Source organism: Falco punctatus, assembly GCF_963210335.1.
Source record: "Falco punctatus genome assembly, chromosome: 9".
NCBI classification, from domain to species: Eukaryota; Metazoa; Chordata; class Aves; order Falconiformes; family Falconidae; genus Falco; species Falco punctatus.
Window position 1 is genome coordinate 16,944,182 of NC_137589.1, and position 13,470 is coordinate 16,957,651.

At 39.6% G+C, this 13,470-nt stretch overlaps 1 protein-coding gene across 2 annotated transcripts in view; it reads right to left on the minus strand.

The window, feature by feature from the left end:
* JMJD1C (jumonji domain containing 1C) overlaps window positions 1–13,470 on the minus strand; it is a 165,127-nt gene that overhangs the window by 101,038 nt on the left and 50,619 nt on the right. For both annotated transcript variants that reach the window (XR_013930519.1, XM_080402746.1), the window contains exon 2: window positions 10,786–10,950. Coding sequence is in view for 1 of the 2 variants with exons in the window: in XM_080402746.1 (XP_080258872.1) it covers window positions 10,786–10,950 (165 nt within the window). In the remaining variant the exon portion in view is untranslated. The remainder of the gene's footprint in view (window positions 1–10,785; window positions 10,951–13,470) is intronic.

Below are 13,470 nucleotides of genomic sequence, written 5' to 3' on the forward strand. Positions count from 1 at the left end.
CAAATCTGAGAAAGGCTTCAGAACCACTGATGAAATCTGTGTCCACGTAAATGCTGCCACACAGTTCAGAAAGTAACATGTTCCCCATACAAACACGCACCTGAAAAGAATTGGCAACTGCTGTTATGGCAGTGAAGCCAGGAATAAAGGACATACTGTTTTTACTACTTAAGAGTTTGTTTTTCAGAAATTAAGAATGATAATCACTTACCAGAAATTTTAGGACATTGAAGATAAAAAACACAGGTTCTATCCCAGCTTCCTCAGGCAGGTTAAACACCTGAAGCTGACAAGCTGTTCTTGAACTTCTTTCCTACATTCAGTTTTCTCCTTAGAAGTTAAGACAAATTTAAAAAGTAAACATACTAGATGTACAACATTGAAATCATTGCTAGAACAACTTAAGCAGTTTATGAGGCTGCTATGGAAATTGGACTTTTCGTGGCCCTCAAGAAATTGCCATATAAGAAAACAGATCACTCATGACAAATGTAACATGCAGACCCCATCTACAATGCTTTAGCACCTACGACAAAGGAAGGGGAAAAAAGGAGGAAAAAGGGGCAGGGGGTGGGGCAGGACGGGACAAACTTTTGCTCCCAAGTACTTGATTTAATTTTTGTAGTGTAACTGAAGGCCTGCAACATTTGCCAGCAAAAGTTTCTATTAATGGCAGCTAACTACCAAGATCTCATTTCAAAATCTCTTTCAAATGCAGAGCCCTAAGAGCACAGAATGATGGAATGAAATTGAAATATATAATAAAACCGAAGTAATCAATATTTTCTGGTATAGACAATGCATAATAGTAATAAACAATAGCACTTCATTCTCACATATATCCCTGATCCCTGCTTAGTTCACAAGAGTTTAGTGTATCTTAGAACTATCACATGGAACATTTTTGTGCAAGGGTGCAGGGAGTGTATGTGTACATTCCCTAGGTGATAGAGCTTGCTGATCTACCTGAAATTGAAGGGGTTTTAAGCCAAAGTACAAAAAAGGGGAGGTAGTAGCACCGTCCCTTTCAGCATCAGCAAGGGATTGGTTAAGTTCAGTGTGAAACCACATCCGTAACAGATTGAGCTGAAAGGAAGTTAGGGTTTTGTTTTTAACCCATTTGCAAAGCAGAAGCACTTTAAATATTACTACCATAGCCTTACATTACGACAACCTTTCCTGCCCAACAGCCTAACCAGCAACACAAGTGACATATTCACCCCAGGAGGTGAAAAAAACTATCCTTTTCTCAATCCAGTTTCTTTGTTATCCCAAATATTAACATCCTGTTCCACACCACAAGGGCTCAAAGGACTAAAAAGTCTTCCATTGTGTCTCCTCTCCAATCCATGTTGTCAATTCTCTCTTTGAGTTTAGCAACACAAGATTCCCCACCATCACTTACCCCACTTATTCAAAATTCTGAAAGATAGATCCAGTGACAAGACTTGGTGCTACTGCTGTAAAAAAAAAAAAGTGCTACAAGAAATTCCCAGAAATCAAGAGAATATTTTTTCATGGGCACCAGTTCTGTGGTAGATGGAGGAGAAGCTAAAATACTGCGATACAATCGTGACATGACAAAACGCTCTGTGGAGTCACTCCATAGAAAAGGAGACCTTGGAAGCAACGGCTGCTTTGTTTATATGCTAGTAACCAAAATTCAGGTGGAGCTAAAGTATATGCTTTCTTAGTACCATCAAAAAAACCTTCCTTCAGATTCTCAGCACTTGGCAAAATGCAGACTTTCACCCTAACCTAGCAAAACACAGTGTCTGGCCCTGACTGCAACATTTTTACTTCATCCAGACATTAATTTCACCTGAAGCTCCTACGTTCCAGCTGTAGAAGACTACAGAAGGCCTTGTGTATCGACACAGTAAAGTACTGAAATACTTTTCCAGAGGAGGTGCTTTGCATTTTGGGCAGTTTCTCCGTGCTGCTGTACATTTAAAGTGGATATTAAGACTTCAATACAGCACATCACCAGATTCACTGCAAAACCCAGAAGAAACTGCCGGAATTCTGGGAAAGGAGAACAAGTAACTCATAAAACTCTAATTACACCTTCCATAACTCATCTGACTCAAGTGAAGACAAAGAGAGCAGTGCTTCAGTATTGCACAGCTGACAAGTCATTAATGCACACAAGCAGCAGTGGAGATTTTAACAGTGGGTGGCTTTCAAAATTAGCTGCCGAGTGGATTTGACAGGTGTAAAGCCCAGCTGCTCCTCCCCACCATCACAAGAAAAACACCAAGCAGTTTTTTGTGGATAGAAGTCTTCTGGCACAGCTTTCCTTATTCTGGACAGCCACCATTCAGATGGAGGACAAGTACCACACTGACATCTTTCCCTCACTGTACAGACTCTCAACAGTTATAGGTTGGGAAATATTTTTTTTTAATATAGGGAGAAAAAAAATATGTTTATGTACATATCTCTAGATACACATGCCTCTATAAATACATACCCACACATATATGCAAATATATAAGATGCATGTATATTATAATATAAATCATAATTTATATAAATAGCAACAGCTAGACTGTGAGCTACCAGACTGATGGAGATAACAAAAGGCACTGCAGGTACTCATTCTTCCAATGCCAAAGCTCTGGAAGCTGAATTTCAAAAATAATGTGCTGAAATAGCCAACTGCATACACATGCTTATATTCTGCTCAACACTATCTCCAAGTTGAGCTGAACCTTCTAGTTCATTGAGGAAGTTCAAACTATCTAGACAGCTACGAAGTGATTTGGTGTTTTAAGCACAAATGGAAAATTTGTTCTCATGAATGCTAGGGTGGGGGAGGGGATTAAATCAAAGACTTGGGACTTTCCAGTCAATTCCAGAGGATCCAGCCTAGCTCTTTGCTTTTATACCTGATGAAGCTGTGGATTAGGTCAACACTAAAGCTGGAAGTGTGAATGCAGTTCAAATACACCTACACTGACTTTTATCTCACTGACTACAATATCAACAGGAGCATAACCATATATTGAACCAATATAGGTTTCAGCATCAGTTATGAAATCAATATGCAAGCAACTATCCTGCACTGAGCTCCCTGCAACTGTGGCTACTCTGCTCCGCTTCAGCTACTTAGCTTGAACATGGAACCTCAAGAATCTTTATGTCCATCTTTTACAGAAGCACATACAAATTATTAACAGCATTTCATTGCTATCTGTCTTTTGAACAGGTGTAAGTGACAGAGGCACACTGAACTGGGAGTACTGCTTAGTGTTGCTGCTGAAGGACACTAAACAATATCTAGTTATTTAATTTGTGTAATCCTTGGAGCACAAGGAGAAGTGCTTTACTAGCAGGAAAGAACCTGAAGTACAGAGACCTCCAGGATGCTGTGACATATTAAAGCAGCTTTCTCTAGAGAAGCTGCCAAAATGGCAACTCCCAGGCCCATATGATCAAAATTACTTCAGCCTTAAAATAACAGTAAGCACAAGGTCAGAAAATACTCTTGTTTGGAATTGTAGCACTCCTGTAAATTAATTTGACATTAAAAACAATTCTTTGCATAGCACTTAACTACAAACAACATTTTATATATGGAAGCATGCTTTTACAAAACTAAATCTGTTCAAATAGAAAGGGTCTCCATTGCTCAGAAATTCAAGAAGAAAGTAAAAAACAAAAATTAAGTACAAGCTTGCTATTAGCCAACACCTTGGGACAAAAGACCTTGGAACAAAGAATGCAGTAGTGTAAAGTGCACAGAAAGCACCAGGGTTACATACAAGTCAGCACAGCAGCGAGGCTCTCCACTCGGTCACTCATTTCCAGAGTGGGAAGCCACAAGACAACACCCATATTTCACAACAGAGCATCTGGGGAGGCAGATTTCAGTTTATTACTTTTCATTTGGGGCATGTCCTGGGAAGGTAATGGCCTCTGCTTAGAAGACTGCGTGGAGAGCAGCGGCTCCCAGTAAGCAGTAGTTTAAAAAAAGCAAGTGCCAAAGTACACAGGCGGGATGTGGTACTGCTTGAGACATTTATGTTCTGTGGGAATATTACAGTAACATACTCTCCAGCGAAGTAATCTTTGAACCATCTCCAAGTGCTGTTTCTGCATGTTATTGTCTTTCACAATGCAGCAAAAATCAGGTCATTTGTGCTCTGCTGAGTCAGTTACTTAAATTTTCTCTTCCCCAAGCTCTAAAGTGCCTTAAATATTTTCCAAGAAGCTGACAGGTTCCAAGGATTTTCTTCTCTGTTGTATGTATCTCCTCTTTACCCCGTATTAGTAAGGTATACAAACACTAGAATTCTGATGCAGGGAAAGGAGAAGCTGAGAAAATCCACTATTAGTTTTTGATTCCTGGAAGCTACAGCACTTCCTCCCCTCAAATTTGAAATGTCCTCAAAGTTTTTATATTTTAGGACTCAGGAGACTGAGTCTTCTCTCTGCCTTGCTTTCTATATACACAGTAATCCTTTGTGAATTTATTTCTTTTTACTACTGGAGTATTTTGAGTGTCTGCTAGGATTTAATCACTGTATCTGGCAGTGTATATACCTCCATTTTTCATTGTGCAGAGAGGACAGGCTGCAGTGCAGTAGAAGGGGGAACGTTAGCAGTATCTACAGAAACTCCTGACTTTGAAGGGGATGTCTGATCCATGGGACCAACATATAAAAGAGAAACTTACTCAGAAATGCTAAAATTAGACCATCAAGGCAAGGAACAAAACAAATCCCTGAGAGAGTAAAAAAGTGGTAGTGCGTCACAGTACAGACAGGAATGAACAAGGGACCTGTTCTACTTTCCATCATTGTGCCAAAAATAAAGAATTTGATGTGCCTCAAGAATCTCTGGAAGATCTACAGAAGCTTGTTGTTCAATCTGTACACTTCCTTCTTTAATCATGACACAAATGCCAATAAACCGGCACTTCATGTTTGCTTTATAATCTAACACAATCAAGCCAGCCGAAGCAGAATGCAGTCAAGCAAAAGGATTCTGCAATTGACAGCTGGGATAGAGGGGCAGGGAGGGAGGAGGGAAAGGCTACATCAGGTCAGAGGACAAGTCTATCCTCCACATGTCCATGAACACTTCTACTCTTATACTTTACCACCAAGTACCCTAATATGCAGTCAGCACGTAAACATACGGGCCCATTCACATCTAACCAGAACTCACACATCCACCACCACCGAGAACAAACCTCATCTCATTCTTCTGCAAGATGACCTCCTCATTAGCACGATGGTCAGACTAAAGGCCCACAGTCCCACAGGTGCCACTGGCACCGTCCACTGTAAATCAGCTCCAGATTCTCACAGTGGAAAAGAGTCAGTCATTGCCAATGAAGACCTACTCTTTGTCCCTGGTTTCGTTATAAGCCTGGCTAAAGCTCTAATCTTGCAGAGCCCTGGACAGAGTCCCAGGAAATATTGTTCTCAAGCCACTGGTTTAGCAATGACTTCACTTGTTCCAAGAAAAAAGAGACAGGCGGATGGAGGACACAGTCTTTTTTTTTTCCACCAGTGGGGCTGGGGTGCAGGGAGTAGACTGAGTTGCTCCTGCAGCTACCCTGCATTAAGACACAAGCATATTCAAGATCTCCTCATGAAATGTATTTTAGTTTTTATATGTATACTCTTCACAGATATACAATTGCAAGACAACCAGTTCTTGCAGTATGCCAGCACCAAAACCGGGACCGATACAGTTATTGCAGACCTTTGTAGTAGTTGAGACCACAAAGTAAATCCTTTGGTTTGACAAGGTGAGTACGTAAAGCTAGTGAAGCACTGTCTCTACTTAAACCAACAGAGAATTAGTATGGATTCTTCTGATTTGTTATATAGGAATTCATACTGAATTCACAAGCAGCACTGGTTTAATTATAACAACAGGCAACACGTACTTTACAAAACAAACCATACCCAGTAGAGCGCACAAAACCACTGACCCATCACCTGTACCTGTATGTAACCTCCCCAGGCACACACCTCTGCCCTGCCAACTAAGTGTACCATTCCCCAATCCTGTTTTTCATCATATCAGACAGAGTCAAACTGTTTCGTCCTTTGGCATCTACCGTGCACAAGACTGTCAGTTTCTTCCAAAAGGAAAAAGCCAAAATAAGAATTTTCCTTCCCCTGTTCTACAATACTCTCTTCCTTTCTCGTTGCAAGTGCAAAAGTTTCTCATGTGTGCTCCCATTCAATGCATTTTCCTTATCTCCAATTCCAATCCTTTTCTTTCCAACCTCTTGTATTCTCTTAGTTCTTTTTCCTGAAAGTACGAACTTGCCATCATCTATCCACCTTAAACTCCTTCAATATTAATTGCATTTTCAATTACCCTTCTTTCCTTATTGTCTTGCCAAGGTGAAGGAACATGCCCCTTAAAACGCCTGTCTTAAAGCTCTTTCTTCCATTTCTATCTGTAGACCTTCAACGATAAATTTTCATTTCAGCACATTATTGAAGTTTCCAAAACCCTCTTCCCAAACAAACAAAAAAATATTAAGGCACTCAGTCCCCACCATTCACCATGTAAAGTTGATGCTGTTAAAAAACCCAGACTGCTATTTAAGTTTCACCATGGTGTCCTCTCCTAGTTAAGCCTATCACCTTAAACTTTTCCTCCACATTATTCTATTATACTCTAAAATGTCTCTAGTAGCTTCTGTCCTTAGTCCTTCTCCTTCTACAGTCCTTTTTCTCCTTCTACACTATGTGTCTAATATGCAATTAGAGAGATAGTAATTAAATTCAAACTGGCAGTTCACAGAAGCATTCTGTTCTGTCCACATTAAAACCTTGGCTCCAGTTTTCCACCCCTGCCCACACACTTACTTTCACCTCCTTTCTTGGGTGTTGAGGGGATACCCATCATACAGTTCAGGCTGAAGTCTTAGGTGTATCATAGGCATGATTTTATCACTGATCTCTAACATCCTAGTACTCAAACTATTTCTACATCAGGAAAATTAATAATTTACTCCCCCTAAAACACAACTGTTCTTATCCACCCACAGATCAAAAATTTTTATCCATCCTCTCAACTACTTCAAAGTTGTTTCCTGAGGAATTAAAAAAAAAAAAATCAATTCTGCCTCATTTTTGAAGTACTGGTAATTCTCCTAGCCCATCACTACCCCTTTTTTTAAATATCTTTGTAACACACACCCCTTGCTTACCAAACTAAGCTGTTGCCTTCAATTTCAGCATCTATGTTACTTTTCTTAATCCCTTAACATGGAAAGACACACCACTCACTTTCATTACCTATACTTTTTAAGTTTTCAAAATCCGTATTTATATTTTTTCCTATGCTACCCCTTTGGCCAAGAAGTTTTCTTCGGCCTTGACATCTGTAAAGCATCTCTGTTACTTGAGGTAAACAATAAGCATTGTCTACCAAACACTCTCTTCCCAATGTCTAGGCTACATTTATGCTGACATCACTTACCACCACTGCCATTATGCTTCCTGATAGTCTTTTTTTCCATGCTTGTAAATACCCTCACAAGAAGGGTGATTTCCAATTATACCAGTCAGCTAGGCAGACAAGAAGTTCTCCGTTATCGCCAGAAAATCATCTCACAAGACGGAAAAGTGTGCGATTACAGCATGAGCAAGCTGAGGCACTACACTTACTCTCTCTTTCACAGACTTGCACAGCGGCCCAGAAACAGGTACCTAGTCAACATCATCACAGCGACCCTGACACAATGAAGAATATTTCCTGTTGCTGCCAACAGGCCTCCAGGCTCATTTACAGTCAACTTTTCACCTTCGGCATGAACGAGTCGGGAGCTCTACTGAAAGAAAAAATAATTTCATTATGAAAGAAACTGAATTCAGGGCATAATCTATCCCTCCTCTGTTACTGAGTTTCTGAACAGACAGAAAGAGGCAGTACTTCTCATTTCCTCACTTTCCCAGCAGCTGACATGAGCCTAAAAGCTTAAAGCACAGCTACATGAGATCAATGAATACTACACTTTCAGTAACGGCTACACCTGGGGCATTCACCCATGTAAAGATCACAAACATTTGTGACCAACTTGCATTCTAGCAATTTCATCTATGAAGTGGGGTTACATTGTATCACACAACTAAAAGAAATCAGTAATTGTGAAGCACACGGATACCAGACTGATGACTGCCCACAGAAAGCCCCACAGGAAATTAAAGATTTTGTCTCCTGATCAGGTTTGAATACCACACAGTAAACACAGAGTATGTTGATCAAAGAGAACAGGCGGTGATAGCCATCTAAACATACAAGCACTTTCCACTCACTCCACTAAAGGCAAAGATCCTGTAGAACTACTACATAAAATACACTCAAATATTGCTTTGTTGCATATGCATTAGCATCCAAAATAAAGTTCTACCAGAAACTTTTATTCTGGCATTAAGTATGAAGACAAGATAGTCAAGTACATGATTTTTTTTTTTCAATATAGTTCACATGCATGGGAAAGATTGAGACTTTTCCTTTAACAACTACAGCAAGACTCAACTTTTCCAAAAGCGTGTATTACCACACTCAGGTTTTCACATAAGAAGTACAGATATTCCTATCATTGTTTGGAAAAATCAAAAATTTTTACCACCTTTTCCCATGCTTTCCCATTTTTAGTAAGTCTTGTTTTGACAAAAAAAACCTCAAATCCAAACCCTCATAGAGGTCATCCACTCCACCACACCAGAGCGTTCAAACAGGCTGGAAACAAAACCCAGAAGTATTATAGCAATTTGAACACCCTCCCTGTTCCCCAGGGCCTGGTGTGCTCAGTGCAGCTATTGATACGGAGCAGAATTCTGGGAGGTCTCTATGGAAGGAATCTGCTCTAACTAGAGTTAATATCCTGTCTCTGCACTTTCCCTCAAATACGGGTTTTCTGGAATGGATGACTAGAGGGTTTGACTCAGAAAACAATTGCTAGAATATTTGTAGCCAGGCCAAGTACAAATGCTGAGAACTTGTCATCTTTAACATCTGGAAATTGTGACCCAACAAGCCATCTGAGCCCTACTTTGGACTATAAGATTCCAATTTTTTAATTGTAAAAGCAGGAGGTGGATCTTATGCAAGTCTGACTTCTCAAACCTACCAGCTACCTCAAATCTAAACATTAGAACATACCAGCTACCTCAAATATAAACATTAAAACAAGAAATAAAAAGATGGAGATGAAAGAAAAAAATGTTTCTGCCTTCTGCTAGACCAGTAGAAATTTGGAAAAGTCTCCGAGAGAAAGGTTTGACTAAAACATTTTCATACATTAGCAAACACTTTCAACTTGGGGACCGGATCAGCAGCCAGACTATCATACTTTCTAGAAATACGCCCCCTTTAAACCCAAGACTGATCTCTATCCTAGAGAGTGAGAATAAAAGCATGTAAAATAGCACAGTACTTAGACACTAAGTTCTAAGTTGCTAACAGATTTTAGAATACCCATCTCAACCAGGGAGAGATGGGTGGCTTCACATAGCTAATGACATGACTCCCTAAAACTAAAAATTCTTGTTCAAGGATATACTAACATGAAACAGAAAACTTGCCTGTACAAGCAAGTACACGAAACAGCCTGTACATCCAGAAAGTTAGCTTGTTTTACTCAAGTACATTAGCACAAACGTACAGGGTGAGTCAAGTAGGAATACTAAATGACGAGGAAGAAAGTCCATCCTAAGCCATCTATGCATCTCTTCCACCACTAAGCTTTCTTGAACAGCCTGCTTCATGACCATCAGCATGACTGTTCCAACCACAGCTGCAGAGAAGTAATTGTGACAGCATTTCAGAGAGTGCATCAAGTGCTCAGAAATGGGAATTATTTAAATGAAACACAGGTAAAGCTAAAGTCTGGAGGAAAAAAATTCCATCACCTCAATTCATTACTACTAAAAAAAATTCTAAAAACCCAAGACTGAAGTTAGAAATACTAAGCTGAATATCAAATATATCTAAGACTCGCCTTCACTATTTTGACAAATTTGTTGGAGCTCCCTTTCACTTGCTGGTCTGTGAAAAATCTTCCCCTAATCTCTACAAAGCAAAAAAATTCCAATATAGTATGTTCCTGAACTCTCATATTTATTTGGCTCTTCTGAAGACTTTGGTAGCACTACTCATTTCTTTGGAGAAAAAAAGAATACATGTTTTTTGCTTATTAGATTATGTCATCAGATCCTTAGTATTCATTAGGTCTACCTGAAGCCACGTCAAAAACGGACATGACCTCCTAGCAGTTCTCGCAGCTTTAATGTTTGGGCATCAATCCAGAAAGAAAAAGAATCATAAGTACCATCTCATAAGCCAGGCATAAAATTATCACTGTTTTATTGATCTTTGCTCAGTTTTCTGATGTTTCTGAACTCTGAATTTTAGATACACTCCAATCCCACAAAGAAGGTATCACAAGCTTAAGGGTTTATTTTTTACCTTAGTTTCAATACCCCACAGAGCAGTAAGATAATTTTATGTTTGTAAGATGCTATTACTGTGTAAAGTGCCACTAGTTCTATTATGTCACTCAAACTGGTTTTGCAGTGTTCAAAGTTGATTCAAAAAGGAAGACGAGTGCCTGTTATCACATCACTCCCATCCTTTCAACACAAACATGGTTTGTTAGTATTTTCTTATCCTCTTCTTATCCTCCCTCCTGCTCCATGCTCACCACTTTCCACCACTGTTTAAGTAACCTAGGCAGTTTCCTAAGAAGGACAGAATTAAAGAGATTAAAATAGTTTAGTAAATGCTATTGTTCAAGGATCTTACCAATGCAGGCCATTGAATTTGTTTGATCTTTGATCCCTGAGTCTGGCTTGGGTCCTTTCTCTTCGCCCAGACCAGCTGGTACTCCACCAAGAAGGTTGCAAAATCTTCATAAACTTTAACCCATTCTCGCTTTTCCCATTCAAGGTCATCAAATTCCACATATACCTGGAGAAATTTAAAAGAAGGAAAGGGCATACATTATTACATATACACAGCATATGTGCACCTACATACACTTCTGAAAGTGTGTGTTTTAGCATTTAATGCCAGAGTTTCATTCATGTTATTGCTATAGTATTGAAATTATATAATCAGTTCCTGCACCACAGAAATTTTTATGGGCAGTGAATTTGTGGTCAAGAGAGGAGGGTTACATTTGCTAAAACATTACTGTTAACATTAGGTATCTTATCTCATAAGCGGGAAGTATAACACTAAGTATTTACTAGTACCATGCAAATAATACATACAGCTATTTACATATCAGTAAATAAGTTTTAAAAAAAATTCTCATTCTCAGTTCAAATACTTGTCCTATAAACCAACCAAATAAAGAGTTGGCGGGAGGGTGTGTGTGTGTGTGTGCAATTTGGAGCAGAGCCAGAAAGGACACCCTGAGTCTGCAGACCCTGCTACTACCAAGCTCAACACGCAGCACCTAGCAGAAGCAGCTGTTTCTTGCTGTTTCTGTCCTGGAATCCCTCTCCTTTGGAGGGGGGGGGAGGGGAAACCCCCACCTTTTGTCTCCAGCTAAATTAATTTGGAGCCAGTTTGCAATTATTTGATCTCATGCCATCTCTGTCCTGTAGGTTATACAGTTCTCCTTGACATGTTCACTAAGCTAAATATGCCAAACCTTTTGTCTCCTCTTGTAAAGCAAAGAGGAAACTCTGAGCCAAAAAGCTATTCGAAAGCTATCTGCATTAGCATACACAAACTCTTCTATAAGTTTCAAAATGACAGAATCTACTTAAAATTCAAAGAAAAAAATCAATGTAATCAATTGTTTTCTTTTCCAAATTATGAGAAAATTAGTAAGAAAAGAACATCTGGCATAAAAAAAGTCACTGCTTGTGACACAAACTGCAGCGGAGACGATGCTTTGCCACCCTCCTGAGTTTCAGCTCTCAGCCACACCCAAGGCAACTTCTGAAACTGGAGTTTCTTCCTCTATCTGCTTCTGAGAACTTAAATCACTGTCACAGAAATATTCTTCTCTTAACTTTGGTTAATTTTAGGCCTGCAACATACTTCCTTGTCTAGACTTTGTCTCACACTTTCCAAACCTGTATTACATAGTACTCCTCTCACCTCGTCCTTTTCCCTTCTGTGTACACAACTTCAATTTGCACCAAGCCTCTTCTCACTCCTGTATCATCCCAGTTCCTGCCACACTTTTCCTAACCCATATTACTCCCATTCTGTTCCTACACACTCCTTTCCTTTTCCCTTCCCTCTTTAAAGCACCGTATAAAGAAGGTAACTTACTGCAGTTACTTTCTTCTATGACAGCCCATTATTACATTTCCACTTAATACCTGTCCAAATAAAAAGGAAGAAAAGTAATTTCTTCTCCTGTCAAGCTACACTCAAGTCTATTCACTTATTTCACTGTTCCCCCTCCTCAGTACCTCCATGAACTGCTCACTATCGCAGCTATCACTCACTGCCCACCTGACTCCTTTTCATCCATCCCTCTATCAAATACGGACACCCAACTGCCCCATCATCATGCATGCTCGTTGTCACCAATATCATATTCATGACCATCTGGTCTTTCCACATCTTACCTCACATCTCATCTTAATACTCATTTTCTTTCTTGCCTGGTCTTAATGACTGGGTCAAGATAAAGCGTGTGCAGGGCAGCTGTCCGCATTAAATACCATTCCTTCTATCTCCCAAGGGCAGAGTTTTCCCTCTGGACTCATCACCTCAACATCTGGAATTTCTGCTGTTTGCCTGCTGCCACTTCTCAGACTTTTCTAAAACCACCCTGGCTGATCCAGTCATCCCCAATCTCTGCATCACCTTCTTCACCAATGCAACTACTCTTTTACCTTTTCCCTTTGCCCATTTCACTCACTGAAAATATCAGGAAGCTACTGCTAGTCTTCACAGTGGTATTAGAATCAACCCTATAGGAACAGTTTGTATACAAAATTGCCCTCTCACCTCTGTTGTTCATTATTACAGCTATCACCTGTTATTCTAACAAAGCAAGTAGAAAACAGCCGCAAAACCTCAAAACAAAAAATTGTAAATTGACACCTTTCAGTAAAAAGCACTTTTTAATAGCTTAACTTCTATAAATTGCAACTTTATTATGTATTTGAAATTAGAGTAATAATTTCTGAATCGAAACAGTTAGGAGTAAGCATAGTAATGCTTTAAAGCACAGGCAGTAAAGTACATCATATCTTAAATCATCTTAGCAGCAGCATCTTGTATTTGCAGCTACTTTGAACCCTTCTAATGAGACATTTACTTCTGCAATTGATCAAGTAACAGACATTAAAGACAACCTCAACTGATAGTGCAGTCCAAAATCATTCTCTAAAGTCACCCTCCTCCTGGCCCCTCCCTCCTCCAAATTCCACTCAATTGTCCTGGACATTTTACTTGGGTAGTCTGTAACAGGGCGTAAGAGGTTAAATACCAGACCTCACAAAGCAGTGAATTTAA